The 23,901-nt window shown below is 49.1% G+C and overlaps 1 protein-coding gene across 3 annotated transcripts; it reads left to right on the top strand.

Moving 5' to 3' along the window:
* Positions 1–2,847: 2,847 nt before the first annotated feature.
* Positions 2,848–20,247, top strand: LOC311364861 (adhesion G protein-coupled receptor B1-like; the record flags this gene model as incomplete). Of its 3 annotated transcripts, none has more annotated exons than XM_084484352.1 (29): positions 2,848–3,553; positions 4,425–4,574; positions 4,721–4,816; positions 4,995–5,156; positions 5,497–5,661; positions 6,816–6,980; positions 7,138–7,404; positions 7,528–7,634; positions 7,746–7,940; positions 8,116–8,184; positions 9,147–9,255; positions 9,793–9,936; positions 10,089–10,158; positions 10,287–10,389; positions 10,890–10,933; positions 12,644–12,770; positions 16,321–16,424; positions 16,564–16,666; positions 16,828–16,978; positions 17,176–17,245; positions 17,371–17,437; positions 17,550–17,635; positions 17,746–17,917; positions 18,053–18,148; positions 18,276–18,312; positions 18,504–19,159; positions 19,301–19,441; positions 19,691–19,741; positions 20,032–20,247. In XM_084484352.1, 29 exons carry the CDS (start codon positions 2,848–2,850, stop codon positions 20,245–20,247), a joined length of 4,629 nt encoding a protein of 1,542 aa, XP_084340478.1. The 3 variants fall into 3 exon arrangements, with proteins under 3 accessions (XP_084340478.1, XP_084340477.1, XP_084340476.1); XM_084484351.1 differs by having other exon boundaries at positions 4,992–5,156; positions 18,053–18,145; XM_084484350.1 differs by having other exon boundaries at positions 4,992–5,156.
* Positions 20,248–23,901: the final 3,654 nt, after the last annotated feature.

Here is a 23,901-nt window from a genome sequence, read left to right as displayed (position 1 = left end):
GCACAACGTGTTACACCGGTAAGTTAACCACACTTTACGTTTGTCTTGCTCTGCTCAAATGTTTAACTAGGTGTGCGTAAGACCATAAACATTTTCAGTTATGCTATAACCACCCTATCGTAGTGTTTGTATATAGCGCAACCGAACATGTTGCTTTGATTGCGTGTTTGCAATTGCTATCATGGCACATCTCAATGTGACAGCCACTGAATGTTATTCAAAGTTCCCATTGTTTTTAAAACACAGCCCGCTGTCTCAGTGTGTCTCTTTCTATGAGGCTGGTCGCTGTGTGTTTGCGCTTACGGATTCGCTTGTGATGGAGTCTTTCAGCACCACGGACAGCGACAAGTAGTGGTGCTGAAACAGCGAGCGAAGAGAAGCGTAGAGAAACGGACTCCTTCATGATTGACATCGATTCACTTGTTCGTGCAAAGAGTCCGCAAGTGCACGAAAGATGCTAAATCAGAAGGTTACTTTCTCATCCAGCGATGGGGAGGGAAAGTCCGTCTGATTCTGCAGCGGCAACAGTTGCGTGGAGGCAACAAGTTGCACGGGGGAACTTTGCGCTGCGGACTCGAACGACACGAATGCATGCATAGCAAACGGCGCATTCATGTCGTTTATTCAGAGTTACATGGGTTTTAAGTACACACATAAGTTCACTGTTTTCCCCTTAGTTCATTAGGACCGTGCCTCACTCAATTTATGAAGAAAATAATGACCCATAACTCTCTGCACACACTCACACCCTACACTCGGGTGTATGTATCAGATCCTCAAGTGTCACCTCTTATGTCGTTTGTGCATATACAGTCAGGAAAGCTTAACAAAGCAACACACACATTTGCTTTTTAAACTTTGTAAACTGTGTATTACACAGTACAAAGCCTCTGTATATCCCCAAAATGTATCTGTCTCAGTCAGTTGTGCAAATGGCTTCCTTTAAACATGTATGTTTTTGTACGTCAGGTAGAACCCGGTCTGTATACTAATGAGTTAGTTCAGCATGCGTGTTAGAAAATGGAGGATCACATTTAAAGTGCAAAGCACTTAATCATCATCGCAAGAACAAGACGCGAATCACTGCACATGGTGGGTGGGTGGGTGTGTTTGCTGTGGTGACATAAACAGAGAGCATGCGGTAGAATTATCATTTGGCGCTGGTTCGCTTTTTTTTCTTCCCGCGCCGCTCTTCCAGCATAACAAGTCATCTCCATGGCAACCTCACTGCCCACATCACAGATTCGTTGACGACAGCAAACGCAGGAAAAAAAACGGAGTAGGAGGAGCGAGATTAAATAAATATTGAATTGCAGATAGAAATACGTAGGAGAATAAAGTGTTAAAGAAAAAGAAGGGAGGGGAGAAAAAGAGAGGCAGCTTTTGTTTTCACTCTGCCAGACAGAACATCCCCTTTCCTTGCACACTTTGCAGCATCTGAAGCCCATTCATGGCGTTTCCGGTTCAGGGCAGACAGACAACACCACCCACACAAAGGCAAGGTCTGTTGCTTTGAGTGTAAGAGTGGGAGGGGGGAGGGAGGGAGAGAGAGAGAGGGAGGGAGGGAGGGAGTCATAGGAGGCAGGGAGAGGGAGAGATAGAGCAATTAGAAGTAGGAAGCCTTTGAGAAGTTCAGGTGCGCTTCGAGTGGCTGTCACTGCAGGAGGTCGGCATTCAGACCCCGCCTCATCACCATTACCCTCAGGAAGACTCACCCGTCCCCTGCACAGACATAGCTGTGTGCTCTTCCCATGCACAACACTTCGTCTCCTCGCTGAATCATGTAAGCTGTCGGCCGTCTTGGCGTTTGGGTGCAGTGGTCGCGAAACTTAAGAGGTCCTTAATCTGCACCGATGCATCAGTGCATCGGTTTGCGCACGCATGGAATGTTGTGTCCGTGCACGCGTGTATTTTTTGTGTGCACGCGCACGGACGGCCGTGTGCAGTGTGCACACGTTGAACATGTTGCTGAGCAACAGTCTTTCCCCGGCTCTGATACATATATTCTTCCAGAGCATGGATCTTGACGATGAATGAGAGTCTGTCTCACCTCGTCTGGGTTAGTCTCGAGTACAATGGGGCTTCACACCTTCCCCTGATTGCTTTTGGATCATGCATGCTCCAAAAGCAATTATATGAATGAATACATTAATTAAAGATGTTAATGCATTGTATTAACGCGTTAGTCATTGCAGTAATGGGGGGTGGGGGGGCTCACAAGTGATATGCATTTGGAATACCTGCACATGTTTCACGTGTCATTTTACTAGGAGCGTTGCAGAGTATTAGTTTGAAACTATGCAGGTCTATGCACCATTATGCAACAATCTACATAAGCAACCAGATGGATGTAGGGTCCTTTTGATAACAACGTATGTGTCACCGCAACAGACTAACAACCCCTTTAATCCAACACTCAGCCGTGTGGCGGGGCATTGTGAAAGTAAGTGAACTGAGAAGCGTCTGTGGTAACCAAGGCGACGGTGCCATGGACGTCAGTATGACGCAGGAAGGCCAGCATGTGGGAGGCTGCAGCATGGAGAGGGCTGACAACCCTGCCTGTAATTACGCTTTCCAGCGCTATTATGCTCAGCTCCGTAGACTTTTTGAATGAGTGATTATGCACTCGCACAAAAGAAAGTACTATGCGCTAATGGTGATTTCCCTCTGTCTCTCCATCTCTCCACTTGTCCGCAGCATAGAGCTGTGAGCTTCTGTGCATTCCCACTGAAGCCCGACAAGAAGCCCAGCTAGTATTGCACAACCAGACGCAAGTGCCAAAGCATCAGCGCAACAGCAGTCGCCGTAATCAACGACACCAAGCCTCCCCTGAACACAACCCCTCCGATGGCGTGTTCAGCCCCCGCCGCGCCCTGCGTGGCCCTCGCCCTGCTCCTCTTCGGCATGGCCACCTGCACCCCGTCGGGACCGGCCTCCGCCACCTGCGCCACCCTGGAGCAGAGCCGCTTCTTCGGGGTGTTCACCTCGGCCGCCGCCCTGCCCTCCACGCCCTGCTCCTGGACCCTGCAGAACCCCGACCCGCGCCGCTACACCGTCTACATGAAGATCACCAAGCCCACCGACACCTGCGTGCCGCGCCAGATCCGCACCTTCCAGTTCGACTCCTTCATCGAGACCTCCCGCACCTACCTGGGCATGGAGAGCTTCGACGAGGTGGTGCGCATGTGCGACGCCTCCACCACCGTCACCTACCTGGAGTCCACCAAGCAGTTCCTGCAGGTCCGCAAGGTGGCGCCCCGCAATGGCCTCCAGGAGATGGTCGAGGACGTCAGTGCCGACGGCGAGTTCAAGGCCGAGTTCCTCGTGGTCGGGAAGAGGAACCCCAGCATGCCCGCCTGCCAGATGCTGTGCCTGTGGCTGGAGAAGTGCCTGTCGGCGAGTAGCCATGACAACCCCTGCGGCATCATGAACACCCCTTGCCAGTGTTGGGAGGCCCCACAGAGGAAGCCAGGCAGCTGCTTCAGGGGCGGTGTGTACGTGGAGAAGTGTACCCCGGTGCCCAAGGACGTGAGCCGCGACGCCGAGATCATCAGTAAGTGTCGCGCACACGCACTCACCCCATGTGGTGTTATCCTCCGTTTACAAAGTCCATGCATGTGTCCAATCTTAAAACAACCAAGAAAAAGCCTACACTTTAACCTAACAGATCACATCAAAACTTTGAACAAACAAGAAAAAAAACAAGACAGGTTTCATAACAACCGACCAAGCAAAAGACAGAGGGCGAGGGAACTCACACCTGGTGTGATAACCTGTGAGAACCTCCACCCCCCCCTGACTATAGATTGCCATGTTTGCGTTACATGGAAGAACATGTTCACCCTGACACTTGTCTGCAGGACGCCCCCTCACCCATCGCCCCGTCCATTACACCCTGAGCGGGGAGCTGCACCGGGTAATGATGTTTGCCTAGGGAGCCCGGGAGAAAGCGGGCAGTGTGCCCCGGGCCACGCCGCCGTAATGAAGAGTAAATCAGAGCGTGTTCGTGGAAGGTGTGCCCCTCAGAGCCTAAGTGGCCTGAGCAGCTTTACCGCACACACACACACACACACAGCATGAGCGAGCACACGTTGGCCAAAGCAAACACTTGGGGAGTCTACCTGCCCAAAGCCCCCCCCCTCCTACCTCCCCAGTCAGCTGCCAGCTGAAATCGAAACGCCGGCCACTTGTCTCTCGCTCTCTTAAAGGCAGAACTTCTAGTCACTAGTCACAGCTACTGGATGTGCAGTGGTCACGATCAACGCCTATGCATATGAGGATCATATTTATAGTATCTGCCCAATGCCACCTCCATGTAAAATCCCCGTTGTGGGGTCGAAGTGTTAACCAGATGTCTCCTGGCAAGTGTCCCCGAAGCCGAATTAACCGCTCTTTTCCCTGCTTTCCTTCTTTCCTCCCTGCAGAGGGCTGGAGCACGTGGGGCCGTTGGGCCGAGTGCAGCCAGGAGTGTGGTGCCGGAGTTCAGGTGCGCAACCGCGCCTGCCAACCGGAGAACAGCGTGTGCCAGGGTGTGGTCGAGGAGGGCCGTGCCTGCAACCCTCAGCCTTGCATCGGTAAGCTTGGGCTCCCCCTGTCACTCACAGGCACGGTGGTCGCGCAGCAGGCGTGCCCGTAGGTTTGAAATTGGCCCGACGTGATTCATTAATATGCATCTCTCTCTCTCTCTCTCTCTCTCTCTCTCTTTCTCGCTCTCTCGCAGGTAAAGCGCGCAGCATGAGTCAGGGCCTGCGGTCCATTATCGGTCTGAAGAGAGATAATGTTGACGATGCTAGCAGGGCCGTAGCCACTCCAGCAGGTGAGAGGCTCTACAGGTTGATTGTTTTTTTGCCTGGCTTGTAGTTTATAAGCGCAGCCTTCTAAGAAGCCATGGTGACAGAACACACAACAACGTAGAGGGAACAAGCCCTCCAATGCTAACCGATGTCCCGTTTTTGTTGTTGTTGTTGTTGTTGTTGTTTCTGTGGTGGGAGTAGAAGCAGTGGTGGACGAGTGGTCCCAGTGGAGTGTGTGTTCGGTCACATGCGGGGAGGGCTGGCAGGGACGCACACGCACCTGTGTCACCTCCGTCTTCACTACCCAGTGCACCGGACCCCTCCGCGAGAACCGCCCCTGCAACAACTCCGCCGTCTGCCCCGGTGAGTGGAGCAAACTGTGTGTGTGTGTGTGTGTGTGTGTGTGTGTGTGTGTGTGTGTGTGTGTGTGTGTGTGTGTTTTACTGAAGGGAAGAAAGACTTGAGCCGTGCCTATACAATGGAGCGCTACTCCACCAAGTGGACAATTTTTGAATCACAACCCCAATACCATAGCCTTCATCATCACGTTGAGCATCCACTTATGGTTCTAATCCTCCATAAGGATAACACAAGAGTCACAATACACGTATATTTATATAGGTACAAACAATTCACAGCCAGACAGAAAGAAGAAGTGTACAGTGCATAGTCACTCACACGCTGCGCCCCCCTTTCTGACTAGTCGATGGTGCTTGGGACGAATGGGCTCCCTGGAGCCTGTGTTCCTCCACCTGTGGCCGTGGATTCCGCGAGCGCCTTCGCTCCTGCAAGCAGCCCGAGCACGGAGGAGAGCCCTGCACCGGCCCCAAGAAGCAAACCAAGTACTGCAACATCGCCATCTGCCCAGGTCAGTCCCTTACAGGCGCAGACCCTGGTAACATTAGAATCTGCGGGAATGAAATGCTCGTATCCTAATCCTCCCATTAGAGGATTTAGACTGCAGCAGCCCTGCAATAAATCAGATTTATCAGGGAAGGAAAGTGAGCCAGCAACATGCAGCGGGGGAACATTGAGTCCATGTTTATAAGCTATTTAGCACAGAGCAGCGTTCACGCCTGCAACAAATTCTGGGATTATTACTTTGACTTTGACAGAGGCTTTGTGTTAATGTGGCCCACTGACTCCCACACACCTGAGTGCCTATTAAGTTAAAGAGATTCCAACCAATTATGAGTGGCATTCCCTACCAGCCCACAATCACTGACTCACGCACTAAACAAATACTGCTTGTTAGTCAGCGGCACCATACAAACGCCCGGTGACTCAGGCACTGCTCATGGTCATCCAACGCCTTTCAGACCTTTTCAGCTGCTATCTCACCACCTACTTGTGTCCTCTCTGCCGGCACTTTAAATGCATTTTTACAGCTCATGTATTACGTATGCTAGGGGTGTTTTTCTCTCCTCAAAAGCCTGTCCATTATCATGATCGCTTTTGACTGTCACCAGATATCGGTTTAAATTTCTATGTATTTGCCCCCCTTCAACTTACTTAGTGTGTGGGTCGTTTTTTAAAGTCTTCTTTGTAAATAGACAAGTCAATTCACTAAATTGTCCTGACAAAACCCCCTTCAGCTGATGGCTGTCTGCACCAGCAGATAATTGTGACACGCTTGCATCTGGGGGCTAGGAGAATGATTGCGGGTCTTTAATGAAAACCTTTTCTCATTTCACACATAATAGAAAGGCTTTCAAGATTGATTCCCCTTAATAGGTCACTTTCAATTCAAATAACATTACTATTTTTGTATATAGACTTCACACTTTTATATTCTAGACTAATCTTTTATATTCCATTTTAAACGGCTCTAAGAGCTTCCACCTATATGAAATCATTAACTGAAGGGCTTCTTTTGAAAGATTCTTATCAGGGTTTAACTTGTACATAACAAGGTTCAACACAGTCCCATTGCAATGCATTGTTTATGAGTTAAAATGGATGACGTGCAGCCATGCAAAATTCCCTGGTCCTTGGCTAACCCCCCTCTCTGCTTCCCTCTAGTGGATGGATCCTGGAACGAGTGGGCAGCCTGGACCCCCTGTTCTACCTCTTGCTCCAACGGAACCATGCAGAGGACCAGAGAGTGCAACGGGCCCTCCTATGGCGGCTCTGAGTGCCACGGAGGCTGGAAGGAGTCGACCAACTGCTTCTTGAAAGATTGCCCTGGTGAGTGACTCCCCTTGCCCCCCCCCCCCCCCCCTGTTAGCAGTTCTCTGGCATAAACAGCGTATCAGCAGAGCCTCTCAAACGGAACTCGGCAATGAATCTCAAATCAAAAGTTTGATTTTTCGTGACATGCATGTGCTGCTGTGTCTCTTTGTAGTCGATGGACGCTGGCAGTCGTGGACCACCTGGGCTAGCTGCAGCAAGTCGTGCGGCGGCGGGATCCAGCAGAGACAGAGGATGTGCGAGGGGCCTTTGTTCGGAGGAGAGCCATGCCCCGGAGTCACAGAGGAGAAGAAGCGCTGCAATGAGAGGAGATGCCCAGAGCCCCATGAGATCTGCCCTGAAGAGATGACCGGAGACGTCATCTGGAAGAGAACCCCCGCTGGAGACACGTCCGCCGTCACCTGCCCTTCCGATGCCTCAGGTACTTACTCAGTCCATTATGTTCACCCCCTTAAGCATGCAATGTGCATGATTTGGAAGTGAGGGCTGATGGTAATAATTATTCACCATGACAACCAATTTCAACGTGAATTTCAATCATCAGGCTTGATTCTGCGCCGCTGCACCCTGGACGCCGTGGGTCTGGCCTATTGGGAGAGTCCCACTCACATCAAGTGCATCTCTGAGAACTACAAGACCATTCAGAACATGGTGAGTCCCAGACCGGCCAGGTCTTCCCGGCTTCAGGCCCGCCCTGCCTCGATACAAGCATAGGTTATCATGCGGCAGTCTTTGACGGTCTGCTCTCTGTTCTCTATTCAGGCTCAGGAGTTCAGCTCCCAGATCCAGACAGGACAGGGCATCGATGGTGTCCCAGAGGTGATTTCCCGCCTGAGATCGTCCACCGACCAAGGCGCCACATACAGCGGAGACCTGCTGGCTACCATGGAAATCCTCAGGAACACCACGGAGATGTACAAGGGAACCAGCCTGAGACTGAGCAACGCCGACGTAGAGGTGAGATTAACACACACATCTCTATCCATCTCTATCCATGGTTGCAACCTGATATTTCATGCTATTGTAGTAGCTATCCAGCATTCTAAAATAAGTTACATTTTATAAATTAATACATTTTATTAAGCAGTGCATGGTGTTCTAATGCTTGTATTCTCTGTCTTATCATCTGCAGAACTATGTTCAGACCATCAGCAACTTACTGAAGGAGGAACATCGTGACAAATGGGAGGAGGCACAGCTGGTAAGTGATAAGACGCTGTGCTTGTGTGTATGTGTGCATGTGTGTATCTGTGTGAGGCTGGCAGTGTGAAATGCACTAATGTTCCCTTGTTTGGGGGAAATTTTGACGATATTGGGGGAGAAGGACTTTTTCGGGGGTGCATTTCACAAGTTGCCATGAACAGGGTGTAAGTGTGAGAATATGGGGGGCTGTGGGGGTAAAAGTAGGGATGAGTCATGCCGTTAGGCCAATTAGCACCTTAGACGAGATGCCAGGACAGACTCCACACCACAAGGACCCACATCAAAAGGTTTTGGATGTTTCATAACTCCCTACATCCACAAGAAAGTGTACTCCTAGTTATAAAGTTGTGATTCCTCCAGTCCCTCAACCAACAACAAATAGCCCACAATTATATTAAGCTCTACTGTGAAAGCCAAGGACAGAATGCTAGGATAATGCCTCTCAGAAAGAACAGTGTGAGTCAAAGTGCGACAGAGAAAGAGAGAGAGGGATAGCATCACTACGCCTACTCTGCAATCTGTGCGTCTGTTTTGGCAGCCTTGAGACCAGTATGGTCAGTTGTAAAGGGGCAGAGATGGCGCATCATCACACATAGACACACACCTTGCGCCCACACCGCTGCAGTTCTGCGTCAGAGATACGCAATGCCAGACGGTCCTCCCCCTTTCCCACTGAACAGGAGGGAGTGGGCATGCAGGAGGGAAAGAAAGGACCCCGAGCATAAACAGTCTGACCATTTATGGGCCTCAGGAAGGAGTCTGGTGTTGCATAGCAGCAGCCAGTGATGTGGGTTCTCTGTGCGCCTTTAGAGTGGAGTGCTCTAAAAGGAATACCAACTAGATTCTTTTGAAATGACTGCAACAGAAAAATGTTGCCATGGAGGGAATTTTGAATTGCATATAATGAGACCAAAGCAATCCTCCTAACAAGCGTGTTGTCCTGTCTTGTGTGTTGCCTAGATGGGGGCCAACATCAAGGAGTTCCTGCGCCTGGTGGAGGACTTTGTGAACATGATTGGCACACAAATGAGCGGCTTTCAGGATATCTACGAAGTCACTGAGAATTTAGGTGAGCCCCCCTCCCCTCCCCCCCCCCCCCCCCTCGATCTCTTCCTTCTGGCCATCAGCGGTAGCAAATCCAGGGAGCACTTGTGAGTGCATCACTATAAATCCTGCAGGGGCTGATGGGAATTTGTCATTTTGACACACGGTGGCAGTGTACATCACCGCACACAGTCACAGTCCTTCTGCCAGTTGAGGTGCCATCCTGGCGCCTGATCCCCCGGTGACATTTACAGTGACACATTATTCAACCAAGCAATCTGGTACATTTGGGAGGGAGAAATATATACGCCGTTAGTAAGACCTATCCCCTCGTCTGTAAGGCACTGAGCCGCTGTACTCTGCGATGGGATGTACGGGCTTACACAACAGAGGGAAGAAATACTCTACACAATGTGAGCGCTTTCACAAGAAATTAATGAATCACGATGCCGCAGCACCACCTAGTGGTCAGCATGGCAAACTTCCACACAATGGTCCATAAATCAAAGCCATTTTGTTGTTGTTGACTCACTGACGTGACCCTGTGTGTTCTCCACAACAGTGCTGAGCATCCACAAGAGGCCCACCAGCACCGCCACCAACTTCAACTTCCCAGTGAAGGGCTGGAGGGGAATGCTGGACTGGGTCCGCACCGCAGAGGAGAAAATCACTGTGTCGCGCGACGCCCTCTCCATCGACCAATCAGGTGTGGATCCTCATTACTACTGAGCCTCAGGTTGTTGTGTGTGTGTGTGTGTGTGTTCCATTGTGTTCCCTGGTTAACTCGGTTGGTGGTCTGTTATCGTACCTTTTCAGACTAATAGTGTTTCTTTTTCTTCTCTCTTTCTTTTGGTGCAGATGGTACCACCGCCTTTTTTACCGGCATTGTCCTCTACAGAAACCTTGGGACCATTATCTCCCAACAAAGGTATGAATCCCAGAGCTGACGGCAATGCCCACCCACTGCCCCGGTGGTCATGATATAGACGCCAAATCAATGTGTGTCTTGTTAACCACACTAAAAATCACTAAAAACACCCTCGTTTGTCTCTACAGCAACAGCAGCCTCCTCAACTCCAAGGTGGTGACCGTGACCGTGAACCCCAGCCCCACCCTCCTCTCCTCCCCCGTTGAGATTGAGTTCCCCCACCTCCACAATGTAAGTCGAAATTCTACTTTGGTTGGCTTGATAAAGAAATAAAGACATGAGCTGACTAAACCGAGCCACCCTCCTTCGTCCTCTGGGCCCCGGAGGGGTGTTAGCTCACCACAGTGCGGGCGGGAGGGGGGGGGGGTGACATTTTGAAAGTCTTGGCGGTGACATTTGCTGTGCCATCGAGACTTTCGCCTCCTGTCAGCGACAACCCACAGACATCGCAGCGGGGGAAAAAGTTGACTGAATAATTATGTCCGAGGCGCGCCTAATTAGGCCGCTTTGATCCACTGACTGGTAGCCGGGGTTGTTTTTCCCTCAGAGGGCGCAGGAGGGGGAGTGTGGGTAAAGCAAAGGGGGGAGGTCGGGAAGGGAAGCAGATTGACTGCCTGTCATAGCTGTTGCATCTCACACGTTTCTAAAGAGCGGCTGTTCCAGGCCGTGCATGGGTTACACACGTCCACCTCCATGTTTCATGTTTGTTTTGTCTGCCTCCTCCCTCACAGGGTACCATCAACGAGACCTGCATCTCCTGGGACGAGAGCGAAACGTAAGTGTTTGTGGACAGAAATCCTTTTGTTGTGTTGTTTTGTACAACGCGACCGCACACATACACTGATGAGTCTCCAGAGATGTAGCCAGGCAGAGTGCTCCGATCGCCAGCCCCCATGCTTGGTGTTTCATGTTACCTGCCCTCTCATCACATGACCTCAAGGTCCTTATACACATCTCCCTCCTCCCCCATCCTGGCCCCGATGCACTCTGTTTACCATCAGTCCACCCTGAGCCTTTTGCACGGGGTGAGGTGCATTTCATTTGAGTTGTTGGAGAATAAGGAGAGCTGTGGGCTAGCCTGACCTGAATCAATACCGGCCATCATATACTATAGTTTATGTCTAACCAGAGCCACTTGCCCCATAGAGACGCCAGCAGACAGGCAAAGTCTAAGGCTGTAGAAGTCAATGGCCAGGAAGCTTAAAGGAGACAAAGAGGATGATAGATATGAATCTAATATAATTACCTTATGTGGTCTGAGCGAGGGTGGACTGGGCGCTTCCGGACAAATTGGATTCATCACTTGGGATGAATGGACAGGGAGTAAGGACAAAGGAAAAGCTAGAGAGGAGACAGGCCTGGCTGGATGTATAGGGGGTCAGTCACGGCTGTCCAACCTCATTCTGAGACGTCCGGCTGATAGAGATGCATTTATATGTATGAGTTAAAGCACCTTTCAGTTGTAAGATATATTGATTTTGGCCTAGTCGGCTTGGTTAAAACTGCTGCAGGCTTATACAACAGCAGGGGCAGTACATTGAAGAAGAAGGAAAAAAAATAGAGGTGAGAATTAGAGGAGATGGAGCTTGATATAAAAACGACTAGCTTCCATTTTAGAGCCTACGCACTGAGTCTGATTGGGACCTATGCTGCTCTTCACTGGCCCAACCGAGGGCAGAGCAATGAATCAAACCATGAAATACAGTTTAAAGCTTTAAGGTCATCAATTCTCCATATTCTTAATAGATTCCCTAAAAATGTGCACCCCACAGTATTTTCAACAGTATGATAGAACAATTATGATCTAGGATATTTTCTTAACACTTTTAGTCATGAAAAAGGCTTGAAATGTTCTCCCCCATCTGTTTGAATCGACATTATTTGAAAAATCAGTGGCAATGCACAGCTATTGATTTACAAATCAACATTCTGCATGATACATCCTTGTATGGACGTTGTCATAAACACCTCACACCACACAATGGACACAATGTCCTCTTGAGTGTGTTGCCATGTTATTATGCCGTGTTCAGTTGAAAGAAGTGAATTTTGTGTTGGGCTATGATTTTGTTCGAGCATGTTGGCCTATTGAAAAGCATAAAAGGACTACTAATCATGTAAATGTTACCGGCTGGTCAACAAGACTTGTTTTGAGTTAATGCCATTCAACCCCAATACATTGGATGAAACACTATATGTTTCTTATACAAACTTGTACAGTAGCCCACTGGGATTCAATGTAGAAATCGTCCCTTAGTCTTATTTATTGATCTCTTTACTTTATATTGATTTATTATTATCATTATACATGATGGTATTTGTATGTTCTCGTTTATCATGCACGAATACCACCAACTATCTCATTGGAAAAGAAATGTGTAAAAAAAAAAAAAAAAAAAAGGAAACAGTTTCTTGAGAGGTGTCTCAGATGTCGAGGAAATCTCCCCTAACCCGTTGTTGTCTCTCTCTCCTGTGCTCTGTGCAGCTCTTCTCTGCTCGGGACCTGGTCTGCGCGGAGCTGCAGAGCGGTCGTCGTCGATTCATTCAGAACCAAATGCGTGTGTGACAGCCTCTCCACCTTCGCCATTTTATCGCGGATAAACACCGATTTGGTAAGTTTAAGATGCGTCTTTGACGTTAAACGTGTTTTGTATTCGGTTTTGTCTTCGAGCGAAGTTGAAATGGGAGCGTTTGCGTGTTTTTCCGCACGATTCGTTAGATTGCGTCCGTTTCACACCTTTTGTGTTTCTGCAGGTGCATTTGACCAAATTAATCGTCTAAAGCCTGCTTTATTTATGATTCAAATTATTTGGGCGCTTTATTGAGCAACATGTTGAAACAAGATGATGAAGAAGCATTTTGCATGTCGTTTAAGAACGACTTTGTTTATCGGTATTTCTATTGAATCGCAGCCTGATAAACGGCAAAACAGACGAATTATCGATGTGTGTTATAAAACATCGAAATAGCCTAATAACAGTTTCCTAATGAGACATTTTTTTTCTTCACAATGCCTCACTAATTAGTCGATGTGGCCGTGGGGTTATGGGTTGATAGCCTTTATGAGCTCATAGGTAAATATAAAGGCTGCTATTTTCACAATGTAACGGTGTGTGGACGTGCAGACGGACACCATCTATTAAACATCACACAGGGCTTGTGACTGCCTATAAATCGAATGTCTCTGGAGCAATTCCCCGTGTTGTTGCCCTGGTAACGTCTTCTGCTGCGCAAACTCGGTCCGTGTGATTTTTGGTAACTGAGCCACACTACCTCCTCCTCCTTTCCCTCCTCCCCGGGGCTCTGAGAAAATCACTCTGTCCACCGCTACTGTGCAATTAGGTTTTGCTCTGACTTAATAACTTAATTAATTAACCCCGCCAATCAACAGATGGCATCCATTGTCCACGTAGTTCGGCGATCCGAGTGTCTGTTTATTGGTGTCGTTTTAATAGTGCACACTCGGTTATAACAACTGTTTTGAATGTCCGCAAAGGCTGCATGCTTGTTATTTTTGGGGACTTGATACTGTACAGTAGCCTACTGCATTATGCAGTCTATTGTTCATCAGATGCAGTGGCTCCTGTATTTTATTGTAAAGAGACACTGAGGCCACACCGTCGTTGTGTTGTGCTTCCAACCTCCCGACAGTGGGGATGCAGCTGCGCCAATCACTGTCTGCCAGTATCTCTGAATTCCCCGTTACCTCAGACCCCTCCCCTCCCGCTCTCCACCAGCCTCTCCCCTCTCCCTCCCACCCCTTCAACCGCTGCAGTTCTGCCCTGAAAATGCCAGAGTGGCAGACCAATAGAGAGACAGATGTCTGGTCATGCCACCACCACCTTCCAGCGCTCCCCGCCCTCTGCCCCACAGCTCCATCCACCCTTTGATGTGAGCTGTGGACATTATGATACAGGGGGAGAGAGAGAGATAGAAAGAGAGGGAGAGAGAGATAGAAAGAGGGAGGGAGAGCGAGGTGGAGTAAAGAGAGAGGGGGGGGGGGGGGGGGAGAAAAACAGCCAGACACTGCAGTGTTCCAGCTCTCATTCGATATGATCTAATGTTGGTCTCTGCTGCACCATTTGGAACGAGCCCCTCTGGGATTCAGCCTACCTAGTTAATCCAGCTGACGTCCTTGACCAAAATGACCCTGATTAGTGCTGGTTGCACTCTGGGAAATCAATTATCACCGCACATGAAGGGGTGCACCAATTAACTTGTTTCTTGGTGCACCGCTCTTATCGCTGTATGGGTCCCCCTCTGGCTTTCTGTTTTCCTCTGCGCCCCGTCGGAAAAGACGAAAAATGGGGGAAATCAAGATTCGGTCAAGGGCACTCGAGAGACATGTGTTATATTTAGGTCACATGGGCTGTCTCACTTTCCCTCAGTCAACCCAGATAGAAGGGAGAGATTGCAAAGGGAAAAGCAAACACTATTTGATAGCGAAAGGCAGCACACCGCGTGGATGTCTAGAATCTGCTCCAGAAAGGCATTTCGATCCAGTAGAACGGTCATTGAAGACACGTTCCCAATACTGTTATGCAATTGAGCCACCATTGTCTGAACTAGACAGAAGTGGAATCTTTGTCATGCAAAGCCCTACAAAGAAGAGATGAGGCCCACAGATGCATGGCACAGACACCTACTGTCTGTGTGTCTGGTGCCATAGGCAATGTCAACCCTATTAACTCCACAGGCACGTGTGCATTACCATGCTCGCATGAATCTAGAAAATAGTTTCTGTGAATCACCAACCCAAAAATAAGATGAGACGAGATAACTGTAATTAGGTTGTTTGTATTCCTGTCTCTTATCTGTTCTACCCCTGTAATCCTATTACCTGAAGCAAAAACTAACCTTAACCTAACCCTACCTTTCGGCGAAAACAAATAGCATTTGTTATCCGCGTGTAATCAAGGCATTTGGCATTGACAGATTTCTGCATCGCGGCCCCCCCCACCACCCTGATGCTGATGAGGGAGATTAATCAGAGGTGGTCGATAGAGACAAACTCCCAGCAGCCCCAGCAGCCAAAAATAAAACAATGAAATCGCCTGAAAAACACAGGGTGGCGTTCCTCCACTTGACCCAGCCAATAAGTGAGCTGGGGGCTGTACACAGTCAAATCCCTTGGACAAGGCTTGGTGATGTTGGCTCCTGTTACAAAGAACCACCCCCACCCCCCACCCCTTCCTCCTCCTCCTCTCCCTCCCTCCCTCCTCTCCTCCTCCTTTGGCTGGCACCAGTGTCCCTATTGGCCCGCTGGGTATAACAGCGACAGCGGGCAGATCGGGGAAGGGGGAGGGGGTGGGGGGGGGGGGCAGGCAGTCCCATGGTGGGTCGGCGTCAGGGCTGCCCGGGTACACGGTGCGGTGACCGGGACCAGCTGGGAGGTTGACCGCACTGCTGTCACGACCCAGCAAGGTGGCGGGCCGGGGGTGCATGGGGGGGTTAATGGGGCGGACGGGTTGGGTTGCTGGGCGAGGGGGGGGGGGGGGCGGGGGGGGCAGGGTGGTAGATTAATGCACAGGTGCTAATAGCCCACCTGTCCCTTCCTGCAGGGAGAGTGGAAGAGCGCCACACGCACACTACCAAGCAGGCACACACACACACACACACACACACACACACACACGCGCGCACACACACACGCACACACGCACACACACACACACACACACACGCACGCACACACAGGAAGGAAAGAGCGTCTGAATAGAAATGACGCGTATGCGGTACGACTGGGGGGAAGATGAAGCCGGGCTGAGGAGGTGATAATTAGCGCAGTGGATGAGACGGCGAAAGAGACGGGAAATCTCCATGTTCTGCGTTCGCCGCGTGTCATGTGGCGGTTTCGAAAAGAAACGCACAAACAGGGGGGCGGGGGGTGGGGCGGAGGTGTGACCTTGGTGGGGGGGCTTGCTCGGGCTGGCCGCTCCATCTTTCTGACACGCTCCTCTAGGGGTCACCTTGCCCAGCCGTGGCCTCATTATGCCATTCATTTGTTCGCCCACAGGGACGACTCTGCTATTTGAGATAGCATGTACCCAGAAGACTGAGAGCTGTTTTTGTGTGTGTGTGTGTGTGTGTGTGTGTTAGCTGAGGGCTAGTGCATCTTTTTTCACACTCTACATGTCTCTCCTCTTGTCTCCCCCTGCGCAGATCATGGACAAGGCACTGCTCCCGTCCGTCACGCTCATCGTCGGCTGTGGGGTGTCCTCCCTCACCCTGCTCCTCCTCATCATCATCTATGTCTCCGTTTGGAAGTAAGTCTCCCTCCCCCCCCCTCCGCCACCAGGCCACACAAAGTACTCGACGCTCCCCATGTGACCACGTGATTGTCACTCACTCACTCAATCACCCACTCACCCCCCCCCCCCCCCCCCCGGTGTTTTTTCTCTCCAGGTACATTCGCTCTGAGCGCTCAGTTATCCTGATCAACTTCTGCATCTCCATCATCTGCTCCAACGCTCTCATCCTCGTCGGACAGACCCAGGCTCGCAACAAGGTAAAGGGGCCGCGCCTTCATTTAGATCTCAGTTAAAGCTCGCTAAAGATTTCCCGCCATCGGGGACTCCACTGGCACTTTCTCACTCTCTCTCTCTCTCTCTCTCTCACACTCTCTCTCTCTCTCTCTCTCTCTGTCTCTGTCTCCTCTCATTCCCTCAGGTGGTCTGCACTCTCGTCGCCGCTCTCCTCCACTTCTTCTTCCTCTCCTCCTTCTGCTGGGTGCTGACGGAAGCTTGGCAGTCCTACATGGCTGTCACAGGCCGTCTGCGCAACCGCATTATCCGCAAGCGCTTCCTCTGCTTGGGCTGGGGTAAGGCCGACTCTCTTTGTCTTCTCTTTGTGTGGCTCCGGGCTTTTTTTCCCCTGTTTTTTAAATCCTCTGTTCTATCTCTGTCCTGACCTACCTTTGTGGGTGATTATTCTTCTTTTGACACTAAAACTCTCTCTCTCTCTCTCTCTCTCTCGCTTTTTTCCCTCCCTCGCCCCATTTTCTTTCCTTACTGACAGGACTTCCTGCTCTCGTGGTGGCTGTGTCTGTGGGTTTCACCAAGGCGAAGGGATATGGCACTGTTACTTAGTAAGCATTATACCCTCCTCTCCTGTCCTTGCCTCTCTGGGTGTCCCTTTGGGCTTTTCTTTCTACCAATACAGTCTACTAGTTTGTTTATTTTCTGACGTTTCTCTACTTTTCTTTGTGTTCAGCTGCTGGCTTTCCCTGGAAGGGGGTCTTCTCTACTCGTTTGTGGGCCCCGCTGCAGCTGTCGTCCTGGTGTGTATTTCCTCCACCGCTTGTTATAATACACAGGGTGCATGACAAGTTGAAGAAGTTAAACATGATTTGTTTTGCACATTCCTAATACCAGTCCCATCTCGTCAAACAGGTGAACATGGTCATTGGTATTCTGGTCTTCAACAAGCTGGTGTCCAAGGACGGCATCACCGACGTGAAACTGAAGGAGAGAGCCGGGTAAGTCTTCACTTCGATCAAAAGCCTCTTCAGGGCTTTATTACTGCAGGGTATTCAATAACGAGGTCCACGGTGTGCTCATGTCTCGCCTCTCTGTCTGTTCCCTGCAGGGCATCTCTGTGGAGCTCCTGCGTGGTGTTGCCACTCCTGGCCCTCACCTGGATGTCGGCCGTCCTGGCCATTACCGACCGCCGCTCGGCCCTCTTCCAGATCCTCTTTGCCGTGTTCGACTCCCTAGAGGGCTTCATCATCGTGATGGTGCACTGCATCCTGCGCAGAGAGGTAGGCGGAAAGGAAAAGACCAAACCCATTAGGGGGAAGAGAATGGAGTTTGCTTTTAGTGAAGGGGAAATGGTTGTATGCTCTGCAGGTGGATGTCCTCAGCAGACTGCTTGATTGAATTTGTTTTCTCTTCAGGTTCAAGAGGCTGTGAAGTGCAGAGTGGTGGACCGTAAGGATGACGGCAATGGAGATTCTGGTAGCTCCCTTCAGAACGGCCATAGCCAACACGTGGTGAGTTTTCAATTTGCTTCAGTTCATTTCCTTTTTAAATGTCTTGGGAGCCCTGTGGGCCTCATCCTTATTTGTGTGCGACCATTCATCTCTAACTAAACCTTTGTTTCTGTTCTTTCCTCAACAGTCTGATTTCGAGAAGGACGGAGATTCCAGCAGACAAGGTGAGCCTTCATTTGATTCTGGAGTACTGAGACCTTAGATCCTTTTACTTGATTTTCTTTCATAAAACCTGGGCATTTCAGCCCCTGCAGAAATACTTACCATCCTCTCAGCCAATTTGCAACCTTTTTCCCGAAACCCTGTTTGATCGTTCCATCCACTCAACCTTTTTCCCCTTATTGTTCTCGCATAGGGATGACGAGTTCCTCCGAGGAGAAGTTGGCCCCGCCCCAGATGCCCCTCCCCATGGGGCCCAACTTCCACACCTTGCCCTCCAACCCCAGCGGCAAGACCCACATGCAGGCCATGCCCGAGTACTCCAGCCACACCCTCACCCTGAAGCGGGAGAAGAGCCGGCTGGCGGGCGGCGTGGACCCCTCCTGCGGCAAGCCCGTGTACGTGTGCGACGGCGAGCTCTTCAAGCAGCTGGACGCCGACATGGCCCGCGGCCACGTGGACTGCGGCCTCTCGGACGGCAGCAGCGGCGTCAGCGGCGGCGGCGGCTACGTGCTCATGCCCAACACCACGTCCACCCTGAGGACCAAGCCCAAAGAGGACATGTCCAAGTACAACATCGGCCTGGACCAGCTGCCCCAGCTGCCGCAGACCCGGCTGGTGCACCTCAGCGGGCCCTTCGCCGAGCCGCAGGCCGCCTTCGGCCTGCAGCAGCTGCCCTCGGACCAGGTGAGCGTGTCGTACTCGGAGCGCGACTCGCCCATCCAGAACCTGCACAACATATCCAGCGAGTCGCACATCACCCACAGCAGCCTGGAGAACACCTTTGAGTCCATGAACTCCATGATGTCCAAGAGCGAGACCATCTCCACGCTGTCCATGAGCTCCCTGGAGGTAAAGACGCCCCCACACACACACTCGGACTTGGAGGTCCTCCTCTCGTTTGTTTTGGGTCAGACCCACTGCCTGCCAGAAATGCTGTTGTTATTGTGAGACTAACCCGGATTTTGTTTCGTTGTCCCCTTCTCCTTGCAGAGGCAGAAATCGCGTTATGCTGAGTTAGATTTCGAGAAGATTATGCACACAAAGAAGAGGCACCAGAACATGTTCCAGGATCTCAACAGGAAGCTGCATCATGCTGAGAAAGACAGAGAGTCTCCCGCCTCTGACAGCAAGGTAAACCATCACAATAAGGACTTTTTCATCGTCATCATGCAGGGTCAACTCATTTTAAGTTGAAAGCAGTGCTCAAACAAGTTATAAAAAAGAGGCAGAGGCCATTGTGTAAAAAAAAACATTTGAGCCGAAATGATGAGCTACTTCATCAAGACAGAAAAAAGACTGTGTCAAAAAACAACTGTGGAACTGTAGTTGTTATTGCCTGGAGGTCACATAAAGACCTATTCCCTTCCTTCCTCCTTACAGTCTGTGAGATGGAGTGTGTCATCAGGAGGAAGTGACAAAACGAACCACAGCGTGAGTGTTTATTTACAACCTCACAATGTAGAATATAGAAAATAAAACCTAGACACACCATTCAGTGTTACACACGCCTCACGGAGGGGGATACTTGACCCCACCGAATAGAACAAAGCACAATATCAATCGTTTAGTACCATTGCCTTTATTCAGTCCACCATGTAGTGTTCAACTCATGATACATTCACATTGAAAGAAACAAAGGTCCACTGTCTTGAAATCCATACACGCCTTGGGTGATGATCCAAAGGCACCCGTACTCAAAGGCCCTATCTCTCCTCCCGCAGGACAAGCAGCAGGCTCCTCTGGACAGGCCCTGGGACGGTGGTGTCCGGGGCATGCAGCAGCAGCAGCAGCAGCAGTCTCCCCCCGCGTGGGTCCGCAAAGACCTGGAGCCCCTGGCCGCGTCGCCCCTGGAGCTCCACTCGGTGGACTGGGAGAAGGTGGGCACCACCATCCCGCTGGTGGGGCAGGACATCATCGACCTCCAGACGGAGGTCTGAGCGCGACGGGACGTCACGGGGGGCCTGCGAGCCTCCCTGGTTTCACCTCAGTCGCCCCCGTGTTTGGTTTTGGAAAGGAGCAATGGACGGTCGGTGGATCCTGTATGGATGAGAGAGGGAGCCTGGAGAGAACGAACCAAGCAGGGCGGGGAGTTCAGAAGGGCTTCGGTCCAGAATCCATGTCTTCAAACCTCAGCTCGTCACCGCAGGAGGAGTGGGGGCGGTTGTGTGGAGGTGGCTCCACAGAGCGGTCTGGAGCCGGTGTCCGGGGGGGAGGTGGTCAGTGTAGCCGGGTGAGGCGTGGTTTCCACAGACCAGGACTGGCTGTGGTTCCCATAGACCAGGACTGGCTGTGGTTCCAGTCACACTCCACTAACGCTTCCCCTGTGCCCTTGGCTCGCACAGACCACGCTGGTGGTCCTACACGTTTGTGCTTCTCTCTTTGTTGCATTCAACCGACTATTGAAAAACTAAAAAACAGTGCGTCTTCGCCTCTTCCACGGGGCTGGAGGAGAACTGACTTAAACTACTAGGAGTCAAGAAACCTTCCAAAGGGATAGAGAAAGGAAAAGCCAACGTCACGCATCTTTTTCCTCTACGCTGTTCGGTAGACACGAACAGCCATTTTCTTTTTTGTTTTTCCCTTGTCCCAGTTTATCGTTTGCTTCTACTGCTCTGCACTTAAAATGGCGTCTACAGAGCCTAATAAGAGACTCTTCTCCGTGAGACACTCTGTAGTGAGAATTTCACACCGTCGCCTGAGATTAAAGTGTGCATAACGCAGAGCTGGATTTCAATCTTCTAGACGTTGTTTCCACTTTAATTATTGTTATTCTTATTATTAATAATATCACAGTTATCATTACTATACTTTTAATTTTCATGATTTCTAGATTTTCCATTCTCCTCATGACTTACCGGTCGTAGATTCAGTTCTTGGCACTGTTGCCAACACCACAAAGCTATAATGAGCTATGAAATCAGATGATTCTCTCATGAATTCAGTGAGGACGGCAACGGGACAAACACAACTGGCAGCGATGGTGACGGTGTTTCTGCAAGCCTCCAGCTTTAGGATACCAAAATGCCAATAACACCACCGGGAAGGGTGCCAACAGACTTTTGACACGGGGAGAGCAATGCATTCTGGCAAACTGCTTTGATGCCTGTGATGGCGACACACATCTGCTTCGATGGGTCACAGCATTAGAGAATGCAGGCTCCTTCCAGAACTGTCCACAATGGCCTAATGGGGTTGAGTAGGACTTTCACCATTGCCCTTTTGTTTCTCAGCCTTGCAGGTGGTCACAGAGTTTCAGAGGGAAAATACAGAGGCTCCTGCTGCTGGCGTGACTTCCACGTCTAGTGCCAGGGCCTCTGAGAAATTCAACACATATTTGTGTTTTTAGCCATCAGTGTAAAAGAAAAGTGCAATATGATGGGCGCTTGATGCTCAAGCAGGATGGATTTTAGACAGGTTTTTTTTTTTACCAATGTCTACAGAGAAATACATTTTTTATACCATGTTCCTCCATATTTACATAATATATAGACGACTTTATGAGACTATCGTATAACAAATCTGTATTAGCAAACTAAATGGAATCTATTTACTAGGGATTCGCTATAGCACAAAACTCCATATTTTTGGAGAGCTTTGTGACAGGTAGATTATTGTACTTGTACTCTGAAAAGCAGACCCTTAGAATAAATAACCAACATATATTCGAAAATGTGCTTCAGGGTGTGGTTACTACTGTGTAGCGCACTTCATGTACAAACCTCTTGTCTTCTGTAACAATGTGTTTTTAATAAGCCGTTGTTCGTAACTTGAGCGTGTGTACTACCTGTACCCTGAACACAGAGCAGTACAAACCTCTAGTTACTAGTTATTACCCAATTCCCATTTGTATCCTCTTCTCGTCTCCAGTTTGTTGACAATTATTTTACTATTTTTCCTCTTGTAAATGTACAGTTTTCACAGCACAAAATGATGAATGTCATTATTTCTAATAAAAAACACAAATCTATATTAAAACTAAAATGAGTTTATGGTTTTATTGCATGAATTACCTTTAATATTTTGAGAACAGGTTCCTCAATCTTAAATTCAAGCTGAAACATCTGACATTCCATGGTTTTTATATAGATTATTGATAGTTTCAATAATGTAAAACAATGTTCCTTGTTAATGTACTCTTATATCTTGAAGACTCATCTTAGCATCAAATTATACAAACAAAATGGAGATTACTCCTTGGAAGATAAACAATTTGGAACTAAGATAAAAATGGATGCTGCATCAGTGCAGATATTCCTTTCTTGTCACATTTGAGCCTCTAGAGATTTTGTTAAATATAGCATTACAGATAGTGCCATATTTAGAAATAAATATTTTTTTTAAGTTGAAGGTAAGAGTCTGGTTTATTTTGAGTATAAGGCAATCAAACTATCAAGAGAAGAAATAGCCTGTGCAGCAAGGTAAAACAAAATATCAACATCCAACGAAAATAGAAAAACAAAACAATGCGGCAAAGGTAAGATTGCTATTCTGTATTTGATCTTATTTAGCACCGCATGGGCTCCACGCGGCTGTTCTTATGTTTCTTGCCTCCTCTCTCAAATTAGATATTCTTGTTCTCAGTGAATTTTAATCGTGCTGTATGCAAGCTCAGCTTCAGGGCACGAGGAAGACGACATTTGCATGATTCTTCCCTTGCTCACTGCTCCTTCTCATGAGTTCATATGGGAGCAAATTGGCTGTAGTGAGCGTTGAGCTTTGGGCCATGGTTTTTCCCTGATCAAATTGAGGGGAAGAATGCAACCAGCCCATGTTGTAACCTAATAATGCCATCTGGGGCTCCAGACTTTCATGTGGCAGACCCTGCAAATGGGTGCATGGGCACATGCACCCATTTGGTTACACGATACAGGGCTTAGTTAGCAATAGCCTAGAGTAGTATAGACTATATAATTAAGGGCTTTATTTTACAAACCGGGCCGGAAACTACCTTTTGGCCTCACCTCAGAGACAGTAAAACGAGCACATTATGTACAGACACACATACACATAAAATGATTACATCAAAATGCTTTGTTTGATTGCATCTGGTTTCATTTAACAAGGCATTGATAAAAAGCTGCAGGAGGCCTATCAAATACAATACATATGTACATCCATTCATTACTTCCATCCACGGATGTGTTTTCATAACACAAAGAAAACACAAAGACAGAAATTACATTGTATACGTCGCTTTAGCCCACGATTTTCTGTTTTGTTACACACCCATGTTATACACCACCATGGCATATATGCATACTGAACGTGTATATACATATTAAATATATACTATATACATTAGCTTTTGTATAAATACACAGATTGCTACTTTGTACAGATTTCAGATTATGAATAGATATTTACAGATTCTGCATAAACAGCCATGGTACTAAACAAGGAAGACACCAATTAGGCTACTGCTATTAGTTCAAACATCCCTTTAAGGATGTGCAGGGATTGGTCCATCTTACGACATCTCTGCATGCTGCACACACATACTTACTTGCATCCGACTTGCATCAGCCAGCCAAAACTAGAAGCAATCAAAATGAACTAAACGATATTCAAGCTTTAGTGAATGCACGCCTGAG

The sequence above is a fragment of the Micromesistius poutassou genome (genome assembly GCF_964030765.1).
Source record: "Micromesistius poutassou genome assembly, chromosome: 20".
NCBI classification, from domain to species: Eukaryota; Metazoa; Chordata; class Actinopteri; order Gadiformes; family Gadidae; genus Micromesistius; species Micromesistius poutassou.
This window is presented reverse-complemented; position numbering and strand designations above follow the sequence as displayed.